This window comes from Cloeon dipterum, chromosome 1 (assembly GCF_949628265.1).
Source record: "Cloeon dipterum chromosome 1, ieCloDipt1.1, whole genome shotgun sequence".
NCBI lineage: Eukaryota > Metazoa > Arthropoda > Insecta > Ephemeroptera > Baetidae > Cloeon > Cloeon dipterum.
Window position 1 is genome coordinate 23,463,360 of NC_088786.1, and position 13,179 is coordinate 23,476,538.

Sequence of the window (13,179 nt, forward strand, 5' to 3'; positions counted from 1 at the left end):
GGCTGCCTTTTTATGTGCTCGCCGGCTGAAAAACTCGGCGGCGGCGGCGGCAGCAGCATGCGAACAAAGATGGGCGTCTACTCCTTTCCCCATTGTTCGCCCGTTTGCATCGCATCCTGCTCTCGTAGCAATTTTTCCTTTCACGCACCAACAGTGAATAACGCGCAGAATGCGCCTTTTGAAACAGCGCAGAATTTTTCATTGAACATACGGCGCGGCTCCGCCAGATGCGAGCACAAGCGGCCATGGAAATCCCAAATTAAACGTTTCAGGGGACCACTGGCCTGTTCATTTTTCTTCGAATGGAAAAGATGTTTGTTTTTACTCCCATTCAAACTTATAAATTTGCTTTGCTAAAAAAACAGGAGGGGTTTCTTGTTTTACAGTTATAAATTGGCAATCTTTTATATCTTTAAAGAAACCATTCTCTCATTTCGTCCATGTCGGGCTTATAAAATATTTTGAAGCCAAAGTTTGAGCACGCAAAGGCAATATAACCCGACCGCACGAAATGTTAAAGTTAAACCTCATTATTCGCCAGCTAATCAAGCAGGTCGCAAAAGTTTAAATGAGAATTTTGGCACAAAAAGTGAAAAGTTAGCGCACATAATGCTGCGCTGTCGTGTCAGGCTGGAAATTTTCATATTTATGTAAAGTCTGGCAATTTCTCGGCCAAGATGAATACCTGTGTGCAAATTAAATTTTCAGCTACGCCACGGAGCGGTGCCGCGGTCCTCCCTCTGGTCACCACCGCCTTTTCTCTTGTGTTTTTACGACGCACAGAGCCGCGCGTGAGCTGTGTTAGACCGAGATAAATTTTATTCTTGCACCATAGCGGGCATAGCGCAAGCTGCAAAGAAGTATCGTGTGCTTCTCTCTCTCTCTCTCTCTCTCTCTCTCTCTCTCTCTCTCTCTCTCTCTCTCTCTCGTTCGCGCGCGCGGCGCGAGCACCACTCCATAAAGTGTGAAAAAAGAAGCGACCGCTGCGGTTTATACATTGTTACGTGAAAAATGTGTCAACAAACGCCGACGACATTTGCACCAAGAGGAAAATAAAAACTCCATCAAAAGTTGACGTGCTGCGCGCGCGAATAATAATAGACCGCGTGCGCGCACCCGTTAATATTCTCAAGCTCGGATAGGCCGAGCGGGTGCCCCTATTTACGAGCTTGTAATTTGATGGCGGCTTAACGTGCGCGTTTCAACACATACGACCCAAGGAAATAAAGAGCCGTTCGGCAAAAAAAAAAACGCAAACACACGCTGACGAACACAAATTCCAGAATCAAAGCGTGCAAACAGCAGATTGTGTATAGTGTACGCGCCTTTTGTCGCTGCCGCACACATACATTTTTTTGTATTCTGTAGCGATATTTTGCCGAGCCTCGGCTGAGAGTCTTGAATAAATTTTGGCATGCAATAAGGAAAAGAGAAACATTTTCTTTGAATGCAATGTCAACGTTGTCGTTTGTCGCTGGAATCTTTTTTCCCTTTATACCACACAGAAAATTTTATTTCTTGTTTTAACATATTTTGAACTACTATTTTCAATAGATATTGTGATGTTAATATTCCAAATTTACCTGTTCGCGCAGAAGGTTAGGAATTTTGCCTTGACCGATTAAAATATTTTTTCTGATATTGCCATGAATATTTCTCATCAATGTTCACACGCTGCACACATTCTAGTTTGATGAGGAGTTTAAAAAAGGAATTGGAAATGAAATTGAACCATGCGTAAAACTAGAGTTAATTCAACAACTCCTTGAAATACATGATCAATAAGCCGCACGATCCGTCGTACATATAGGTAGAAGTTTTTAATGATATTCAAGGACAGAAAAATCTTTCCCGGTTCACATGCCGTGAGCTATCTTTTGCGTTTGAATAAAAAGCAGCTTTTCGGATTTTTACTGTGCAAAAAAATCTTCATCCACAGCATGTGGGGAAGCTCAAGTATTTCACACATTCTGTACTCTAACAGCGAAGATTTAGCGAGACGCGTTTAACATCAAATATTTAGAGCCGCCTCGGCACTATATTTGAATATAAAATATGGGCAATTTTCAGGAAAGGCGTCTCGCTCTAAAGTTGCCCTTTCTTCAGCAGTGGCAACTCTAAGAGAATTGCAATTTTTGTCCTGCTGCCGGTAGGGAAAAATGATAAATAAAATTTGCCGCTCGCAGTGTTTTACGTGCCTGGCATGCGCCGCTAGTTTTCGAAACGCATTTCCTGAAGGGCTCTTGTCACCCTTATTTTTCACCTTCACAAAAGCAGAGTACGCACTCGTGGTGCTGCTGCCAACCAGGCAAAGAGAAAAAGAATTGAGAAAGAGGGGAGCGGCTGGCGAGGAAAATGTTTGAAGAGACTTGCAATGGAATTACGCGGACAAAATGTTTTTCTTTGCGAACAGCTCTTGATGCGCGCCCGAAAATTATTTTGACTGGCGCCAACGAACAGGAATACGTATATTTTTCTTATTATCACCTCGCCCTTCACTTGCTTCCTCTTTTTTTCTTTTTGGGGCAAAGCCCGCATACATATGTATGGATATTTTTTCATGAATATTTATTCACGTGAAAGTTTCTATGCGAAAATTTGCATACAACACGGAGTCGCTTGTGTTATACACGGTGTCTGCTTTTTTTCAGACAGCGGGCGTGGCAGCTTGCAAAAAATAGCCCCACACACACACATACGGCCTCTCTTTTTCTCTGACGCTCGCGATTTTGCCGGTCTTTCTTTTCATTTAATATAGTTGTAAAATATGTGCACGGAAGATTTTAGAGCGAAATTGCTTCTCTGCAGATGTTCCCTGCTGCAGGACACCCAAATTTATGCGTCGTTACAGATGCTATTCAATTTCCCTGCGCATCCACTTCCCTTGTTGGTGGGTGGGCAGGGGGTCGGCGGGGGGTGGATAACTCTAAACAACATCTTGGGAGATGGCTGGACCTGGTGCTATGGCTTTTGGCAAAGAATGTGCGTTTCTCGGAATGAAAATTCTCCTTCAAACGTCAAACAGATGAAACGTAAAGAGTCAGTAAGTGCTACTCAAAAATTACAAATTTACTACCCCCAAATTTAAAACAGTGACTTTTGAAATAACGTTTGTGCAGGAACGCAAATTTATTTTTTCTCCCGACAGCACAAAAAAAATGAACGCTCTCTTTGATTGAAGAGCACCAAAGCCAGCTCTAACGAGATGGTTTTATTTAAGCAGCCCAGATTTCAAATCAAGCTACTTTGCGAAGAGTATAACTTGGTTGCGAGACATCGACAAGGTTTCTACTAAAGCACAGTGCGTTTGAATTTAGCTGGCAGAGTAAATAGGCAGAAACGAAGCAGCAAGTCGGCTCGTAAAAGCCGTGGAGCGCAAGAAATTCCGACGAGCAGACTGGCAGCCAACTAGACGCCGGCCTACCTGTTCCAACAAACTAACTAAGTCACCAGCAGCTCAGCGTAATATCACAAGAAAGGGGTAGGTAATGGATGAGGGAAAACCAATATTACGGCGGAGGCGGCTCGTCGTAGGCAGCGGCTGCCGAGGGTGGGCAAGGGGAGGGGGCGGCAGGCGCGTGACGTCAGCCGGCGCAATGCTCGGTGGAATTGTTATTGACCCCGACTGTTTTCGCAGACGCGAATTTTAATTGGCACCAGTTCCTCATTACACTTTCATTTAACACACTCATTGAGTACCCGCTTGCTGTCAAAGAAAGACACGCAGCGGCGCAACGTTTCGATTACGCTGCTATTGATACGCCCAGAAGCGTCTTCCCGTCTTCCCTCGGCGCACTGACAAACTTTGCCTTATATCTCTCTCAAAACTTTTGCTCGCGCGACGAACACACGCACGCATATTGTGAATAAAATCTGCGTGGGAGGCCAGCGTCCTCGAACCCGCTGAAAGTATTTTGCCCATCGACCCTGGCGACGAGGTAAGCTGCTGCCGGCTTAATTAAATCATCTGCGTAGGGGAAAATCGCGTTTGGCCCTAATTCAATTCCACGGCACGCCTGCATTAATTGCGTTTTCAGAGTTCATTTAATTCTCTCAAAAACAGATCGCTCGTCAACTCCGTAATACAAGGGAAATGCCTCTGAATGGAGCAATTTGAGTTTGGCCTGAGGGAGGAAAGAGATCTCTTCTGCGAGAATTTTTCACCCGCTGCGATACAGCCCTGGTGAATATAATTATTGTGCTTCAACATTAATGAAAAGTTTATATGGTGGTTGATTAATGCGCTCCATTTACCCATACTCAAAAGAATAAAACCCGTGAGCAAAAAGTCATTGCTGTTATATCCCAATTGTTATTTCAATTGCTACACAAAAAATTAATGTCCGGAACATTTAGGTCATCTAGTCAATAGCTTTATTTGACCGTATTAAAACTTTCTACCCACTTTTTCTGATACATGAGAACTGCTATAAAGCCGAGAAAATTAAGAAAAGTTTTCTTTCCACTTTTTGATCAATAAAATGCAACCGAGATGAAAAGAGGCGTTTCCAAAATGAAATAAATAATCTTGGCCTCCATTGTGTCGACTTTGTGACCAAAATTTATGCTACACTTAAATAAATTTACGATGAGAGGAAAAGTGTGCTCACGAAGTATCTTACTACCCCACCCTCGCAGCATTCTGTCGTCTGGAAAAGAAGAGAGAGCAAAAATTCCGCCTCCGACGACGAATGTTGTTGCTGTTTCTTCCGAACATATACCTATCGGCGCACAAAAGCGGCAGGTTCGGAGGAAAAACTGCCGAGGAAGAAAGAAGGAATTGAAAACAGAATGTAACCCGAGAAAAATGCAGCACGTCGCGCACTGCTGGCAAAATTTATTTCTCCCGAACTTTCTTATCATCAATATATGATAATGTGAGAAGATCTCTCTCTCTCTCTCTCTCTCTCTCTCTCTCTCTCTCTCTCTCTCTCTCTCTCTCTCTCTCGCACCCTTTCTCCCTGCACTTTAGCGAAGGCAATTTGAAATTCCACCCAAGAGCTCAGCTGAACGCAGAATGTCGCCTATCGCAACTTTTGGCCCAACCTGGCAAACTTTCTATCCAAATTGATGCTATCGCTGAAAATTTATTTTGATTGTGTTCTGCAGCTCAGCCCAGTGCAAACTAAGTTTTCCCATATATAGCTCATACGGATAATGGTATTGATGCATTGGTCACGAACCTCTGATAGAGAATGTGTCAGATAACCATCACCTCTGATTTACTGAAATGAAATTACCGTCGATAAGAAACAGTTCTTTCTTCTATCTCAATGTGTTCAATTATCTCCTGGGGGTCGTCACAAAAATGATGGTAGATTCGAGCATTCTAATTTATATTTTTAATGCAATTTCATATTGCTAATGCACTTCAAAACGTTATTCACATTTTTGCAATTGACATCTGTGAGGCACAAAATAGAAAATTTAATGGAGAAATGCTCGAGCAATCATCATCAGAGCGCACGCACGCCAAGTGTAATCTGATTTAGGGATGGAACGTGCAAACTTCGCTCGTATTTTCATTAGGCAGAGTAGCTGGCACTTTGAATAGTTGTGCGCGCCTCGCGTCGGTGAGAAAGTGTGGACACTTGGAAAGGCGGTCGATTAATCATTTGCAGCGAGAAAAGTGCGAGATTTGCTCGCAAACAAAGTGCTGGCAGGAAGGGTTAACTTCGTCAAATTTACCCAAGTGGAAAGTCGCCGCTGCACAGCTCACTTTCGCAGACGCGAGGGAGAGAAAAAACGCGGCGGCGGATTTAAACTTTTCTGCGCGAGCCTATTTAGCGAGCGCGGCTGCTGGCGAGTATGTGCTCCTTCGTGTCTAGCTGGCACGTGTTGTACGTATTTGTCCTGCTGGCTGCGACGAGAGTGCTAAAACACGCGGTGAACTTTGCCTTCCTCCTCTTTCACTCTGCGTCGGCTTGTCACTTACAGCGGAAAAATCCGTCGCACGTGGCACATCATTCTGCTTCTTTTAGTGGGAAAGTGGTGTGGTAGATTTGCATTTATCTGGAGGCGCTTTGACATGCTTGTAGCGCGCCGCTGCAAAAGCCGAGCATGCAAAAATATGATTAACCCCGTGTTGTGACAACATTTACCTGTGCGAGAGAGCGTGTGTTGGGGTGTTTCAGCAACGCTCTGTACCCAGGCTGCCGCCGTCTTTTGCTCGAGGAGCCAGCCAGCGCGTTCCTCTGAGTAGGCACGCGGGCGAAATTAGCCTTTGCTTTGACACGATAATGGAGCCGCACAGAGAGACGAGACACGAGACACATAGGCAGCGGAAAACGGCGGTTAAAGGGGGTAGACGGGGATGTGACGGGGCTCGGGGGTTGAAATGAATATACTCGAATTTGTTAAGCCAGGCTCATAAAGTGTTGGTAGCCATAGGCAATAACGAATATACTTTCAAAGAAACTCTTGTGATGCTTCATAAGCTAGCATTGAATTTAGAATTTACAATTCCTATGAATTGCCACACATTCCACACTGCGAAAATATGGAAATTTCTTGAAAAAAAAACTCTTTCTTGCCAGCCGACAGCCCTTTTCCTTGCCATTCACCTTTCAGAATTTTAAAGAAATAAGAGTATCACTCGAGGTTTGCTGCATTCTAGACAGCAAATGAATAACATCTATTAGCTCTAAGATAAATGTTATGCTGAATATAGAGAAAAGGGCAGCGTTGTGGGCAAATAACTATCCTGATGCTAAAAAACCAGACACCACAGTGAGGTTAGACAATACTTCAACAACTACAAGAGGAAATAAATTATGCAATCGAGAAAAGTGGCCTGGAAATACCGGTCTTGCTAAACTGCTACGTCGTAGAAACAAATAGTTAATTATTCCTATGGTTCTAAAAGAAAATTAATATTATGTTATACTTCTGTCTACCTCAGCACACAAAAAAGCAATATCGTACGTAACTCCTTTTTATTGCCGTCATCCAAGCAAATGCCATAAAAGAAAGAAAATAATTTTGGCTGGTGAAGGAGAGAATCTGGTGTGCGGGCGAGTGTGCTCGGCAAATTGGCATTGTCAATCCCAGAACGACGCAGCAGACGCCGCCAAAAATGTGCTCGTGCGAAAAGACCCAAACTCAATTATACGAATGCTTTTAGCCGGTCGAAATAATGCCAAAATGTGCTGCACACGCTAAAGTGTTGTTTTGTTTGACTGCTGAGCGATCACGCACCGAGCATCTTTTCTCTTCCGTGAAAAACTGCGTTATGCTCTTCGTCTCTTCGTCGATTTGCCGAGCACGCAGGTTCTTGGTGTTGCCAATTTCGACTGCCGCGCTGGAGCATGCTGCTGTCATTATTCATTGCGACGCTATCTCAACGTCGTCTTTAATCCGGCCGCCGCGTTAACATAATTCGGCAAGAAAGAATGTTTTTGGCGCGTGTCTCGACTTTTTGCTTTATTTCGCCAGCAAAAAGATGCTCCTGATCTCCTTAAATTTGATCTATGAATCGACTCCCCTCAATTCGGCGCTGTCTAGATTTGGTAGGGTGCCTAGATTTTCCCGAAAGTGATAAAGATAAGTGCTGGGGCTGTGAATTTTAAAAGGTTTTATGGGTAAAACATTTGAGTATTTTTCTAGTTTTATATTTTAGTAAAGAAGACGTTTTTGACACTTATTTTTGCGAAATAAAGCTCATGCATCAACATCATTTATTTGCAAAAATCTTCATAAGTTTGACCACTTCTGTAGCATATTCCCGAGCATTGATAAATGTATGTTTAACAACAGATATACTTTACCAAAACTAACAGATTTTAATTCAAATCTTTAAACACGGATTTGATATGCTTGACATTTAACTCCTTTTTTTATCTATTATTAGGTTCAACTTTGTTTAATTTTATGGGCCAGCAGGGCAACTTTTAATTAAAAGAAGTCCAATGTTTGCTTTAAATAAAAATAATTGATATAATAGAAAAAGACGACGCATTTTTATAATTTCCTTTTTACTGCCCCAAGTATGAAAATCACTGAAAAAATCTTCTCTGAATGGAAAACTAATCAAAAAAATTAGAGAATAAACAAACATCATTCAAAATTATTCAACATATTTTGGGAATTAGAGAGTATCTAAAATTTTAAAAATCTTGACGAAATTTCTCACAAGAAACGTTTAATCTTTGCATGGATTTTTTACCTTATTTAGAATGTTTTGGATGGTTTTGAAAGTTAAGAAAATCATTCCTTACAGCGCTGTAAATTTGTGTGTTCGAAAAAAATAAAAATGTTGTTTTGAATGGAAGCAAATAATATAAATGAGTAAATTCAGCGGAAAATACATGCTCACAAGTTGCCCTCGGTCTCATTGAATCACCTGAGTATTCGACCCTACATCCTACTTCAAGCTGAATCATTGACCTGTGCGAAGGAAAAGAGATTTCCAAGCTGCTGCAGAGCAAAGCACAGCACGATAATTTGATTTCTATCCTCCATTCACAGCAAGTTGCGCGCGCGTTTGATATATAACGAGGTGAACTCCACTTTGATGCAAGTTGGAATGCCCTCGCTCACACAAATCAAAACACACGTAACAAACTCGCTGGCTGCGTCCTCCTTTTTATCAAGAGGGCTTTCCGCCTCGCGAATCGCGCAAGAGATATTACGCGCGCGCACATGAAAAATGAAACTTTTTTAATTGGACTCCTCTTGTGTTACAGAGCGGCTGTTCGGCAAGGCGTGGCGCGAGGAGTGGGTTGTCCTCTACGAAGACAGCACCTTGGCGTGGTTCAAGGAGAAGGGCCGCGGCGAACCCGAGGGCACCGTCCTCGTCAAGGATGCGCCGGAGCTGCTCGCGGTCAGCCACTGGACCCTGCGCATCCCTTGCAGACCTGACCTGCCCGGCCAGTGCCACGTCACTCAGGTCATGGCCTTCGGCACCCGCAGACGTGACAAGGTCCATTGGTTCTTGGCTCAGTCTGAGGATGAAGTCAAGTGAGTAAACAGCTTTTTATTCCTATTTTAAACGTGGATATCTAGGTCTTTGATGAACATGAGCTGAACACAATTATTTTAAAATTTTCATGATTTTCAAATAAATCAGTCCCAGAGAATTGTGAATTTTAGATAATAGTAGAAATTATTTTAGTTTCCATCCGTCATAGCACCATCAAACAAGTTCAAATCACTTAAAGACATTTTAATTAATCTAATAAACTTCATAAACTGACAAAACCATCGGAGAACCGTCTCAATCGACAAAAAACCCGTGTAAAACCATGCGGCATTTGTTTTCCGAGATTGACTTTTGTTAGTTAGAATTTCCAGCATAACATTTCAAGGATTTATTTTGTATCAGTTTTCCTTAAACCGCGAAGACTCTAAAAAAAAAACGTTTCAACTGTCTAAATCAACCGAGAAAACGTCTAAGCCCAATATACTTTTTCACCAAACCCATATAGTTGAAAGAAGTCGTTTAAATTCTAAAAAACACCTATAATCAACAGGCATAACAATTTAAAATAGCAGAAACAGTCTCATCTGACTGAATTTAATGAAATTAAATTTGAAATACAGACAAAATTACCAAATGAAGCTTCTGCAGCAGAGAATTAAATTCGTTAAATTCCAGACAGAGTTATTGATTCTTGAGTTAAAGGCCAATGAAACTGTTTCCCCCTTTTTGCATCTATGCTTTTACTGCTATTAAGAATCGGATTTTCAGCTCAAAATTTACAGCCGTTGCCGGTTGAAAAGATATAAAAAAGAAGCAGTCTCTATTTCCGTTGCCTGCTGTAATAAAGTTCTTCTGTTCCAGTGACTGGATGACGGCCATCAGCAATACGGTAAGTTTCCATTTGCCGTTTTGTGGGATTTGGCGCGAAAAGCGATTGCCGACGGGAGAAGTAATCGGCTTAGGGGGCCGCCTCACGTTCATTACTCCAACATTGTGCAAAGAGCGCTAGCGTGCACTCCTGGAAAATAGGTTTCGTAGAGAGAGAGAAGCGCGCGCGAAAGACTTTAATAATGCTCCTACGCTACAAGGCGTTAATATGCAAACCAGAAACTGCGATATTCCTCTCAGCATCGTAATTTTTACCTTTATTGCCTCCGCAAGGAACTGTTCTGGTGCGCAGCTCGTTTGGCAGGCGCGCGCGCCAGCGCTCATTTACCGTCTAATTGGGCGATAATCATAACTTCGCTCGGATTATTGCATAGAAGCTCGGACACATTTGCAGCAATTTCGTTCAAACATTGAAATAATTAATGAATCGAAACTGATTAAATCGATTTGAGGTTTCTCCCAGTGTCCTCGCTAATTGGGTAATCAATAAATATTTTCTCCTGTTTACGCATGTTTACAATCTGAAACTCAGTAACACAATAATATAAATAATTTTTTTTCTGTTTTAATACTGTGAGATATCCAAGAAAATGCTTGTTGCCTTTGCATAAACCAGACCTGAACGGTTGATTAAAATAAAAAACAAAATTTTTAAACAAATAAGCTGCGACGCCTGTATGCTATTTTAACAGCGAGCACTGTCTTCCTATTGGTTTTATTTAATAAATTTCGAGAATATTTTTGTAAGTCTTTGAGAGTTAAGAGTTAAATGTTTCCAAACAGCTTTAATTCCATATAAGGCAAAAAGAGAAATGTTCAACTTAAACATTTTTAGCTGTGGATTAATAAATATTTTCGACAAATTTTTGGCCTTGGACGAACAAAAAGTAGATGCTATATCACACTTTTATCGATATGTTTACTTGAATTTAAACATGTAAATTTCAGAAGCTAAAAAATATTCCATGTCACACATTTCAGAGCTGCCTGAGGGCGAGCGACAAATTTATGTAGTCACGAAAATATTGTTTATTCGTGCCGGAAAACGGTACACAATCTGCGACAGGGATGGTGGAATAAAATTAAACAAAAAGCGGACCAGGCAGCCCTCCGATAAAAAAAACACGCACAGGACGATGATGGTGCTCGGCTTTGGTGCCAATAATTGCATTTTCCCTTGGGCCCGGCGGATGGCTACGTTGCAAAAATCACAAACAAAAATAATGGGGACGGCCGAAATTTCGAGCGTCGCCAGCAAATAATGCCATCTAGACATGTATCAAGGGGGTGTTAATTTCGGCTTGGATAGGAAAGTGGACGCGTCAATCAAATTACGTCGGCTGCAAATCCAATTGGCAGTCCATAATGGTCGGCGGATAGGACGTTGGCGGCTGCGAAAACGGGCGCACTGGGCAGGCCCCGCCTGCGGAATGCAATCAATTTGCGCTTTGATGTGATCTTGATCTGAATTTGTCACGTGCAGCGAACTGCTGTCGGCCAAACGCCAGCCAGCCAGCGTCGAAATAGCGACCCAACTAACCCCGTGCTCTGCGCTCGGCAGCCGCCACCGCCACAGCAGTCTAATATGGATCGCAGCAGGTGCGCCGCCACCTGAATTAAACCGGCCAGAATTCATCGCGCACAACAATTTATGGCTCCGGGCCCCTAATATGTATGCCGGCTGCGATATTATTATACATACACTCGCACGTACGGTACGTACAGAGGGATATTCAGGCCTCGCGCATATTCGTGCCCAGACTCGAGAGGAACACTTGCGTGCCGCCAATTTGCGAAACAGGTGCTTGCGTCTGCCTCAATGTCTCTGTGCGGACGGACGATTGCTTCACTTTACATTTATGACCTCTGTGTTGCGCTGATTGAAATAAGGCCAATCAATGTTTGCACAATTCCCTGAAAAAAATAGAATCGTGGATTGTGTAAATGTATATTTAACATGTATCCATATGAAGAGCGTCCAAACAGAGTGTGCATTTTTCAATTAATTCTATAAATTAAATTTATGGGCTGGAAAGCAAGATGCATGGTTTCTGTTGCGGACGCGTGTATCTGTAAGGACTGCGCGACTTCTGGTAAAGGACGACCGCTGGTTAATGGCTGCGGGGTTGAACTGTCTGGTGTGGAGAATTGGAGAAGGCTCATTCTTATGGAAAGAATAAGAACTCGGCACGTAAATAATACGTGAGCAGTGTCCGCCACGTCTCGTGGATGGAAAAGCTAAGTAAGTGTAGCATCAGCAATGTTCCATGTTGGAAGGCCCAAGCGGGTACGAACAGTGACATCGTTGGCGTGGACCACGCTAGACAAAGTGTGGTATCTTCCTCGCGTGTCAGCTGCATCGGGGATGGTTACCTCTTCATCTCTCTCGATGGCGACGGACGTCTTACAGGCACATCGTCGCTTTTGCTATGTTCTCCTCCAGTGGGTTGGTTCAGTCGTCTCGGTGGTTTCAGGAATACATCATGATAATTTTGAATTGTGTCGCGTCAAACAATGTGATGTGACTGTTGTGTGTGTTTGTGTTGTGATTGTTTGACAGAATTTAGGTATCCCTTCACATTTATTCCTCATAAGTTCATTTTGATAAGTTTAATTTCATTTCATTTAGAGACTCCTGAAACCATATATAATACAGATTCAAATAAATGCTAATTATTACTTTTACTTTGTCCGCAATACATTAACACTTTTCCAACTGATTGCAATTCCCTTGTGCATACAAAATAATGAATATTAACTAGTTCGGAGTCAGTATTGCAACAGCATCTGTCTACTTCACAAAGCACACCAAGTGAGACTAGAATTCACTATTAGCTCGTTGCTCTTCGCACGGTTTTCCAAGTCCTTAGAGGAAGTGGTGTGTCCATATTCCGCACCTCGCTCTAATGTAAAGCCTTACTTAGCAGTAAAATCCACCCACGCACTGCTCCTTTTTTAATTTAATGCCTCCTTCTGCAACATAATGCCTTTCCATGTTCGTGCGCAGCGCCTAAAGAGCCTCATTTCGTATCATTACCAAATGGCGATGTGTGTGTGTGTCGTTCCACCGAGTGGACCTCATTGTGAAGCGGCTCGCAAGTGTTCCTGGACTGCTGAACTCCCGAGCCGCCGCCGCGCTGTCTCTGAAATTGCTAATCAGGGCCTGCCATTGTGACGCCCGTAATCCATTTATGCCTGCTCACGTTGTGTTTTGATCCATATGGTCTGGCTACGCGGCCTGAAACAAAAACAACGCGGCACCAACATGCCGACGATAATGCGGATTTGGGATAATTAAATTAGGGCACAGCATTAGCAAGAAACTCCACATGTGGTTAAACCCTTGCACATATTTGACAACCAGGTGCATG

The 13,179-nt window shown here is 42.7% G+C and overlaps 1 protein-coding gene across 1 annotated transcript in view; it reads left to right on the top strand.

The window, feature by feature from the left end:
- LOC135936268 (uncharacterized) overlaps nucleotides 1-13,179 on the top strand; it is a 67,283-nt gene that overhangs the window by 31,469 nt on the left and 22,635 nt on the right. Inside the window, exons 3-4 of the mRNA XM_065479030.1 lie at nucleotides 8,685-8,958; nucleotides 9,782-9,809. Of these exons, the coding sequence (XP_065335102.1) occupies nucleotides 8,685-8,958; nucleotides 9,782-9,809 (302 nt within the window). The remainder of the gene's footprint in view (nucleotides 1-8,684; nucleotides 8,959-9,781; nucleotides 9,810-13,179) is intronic.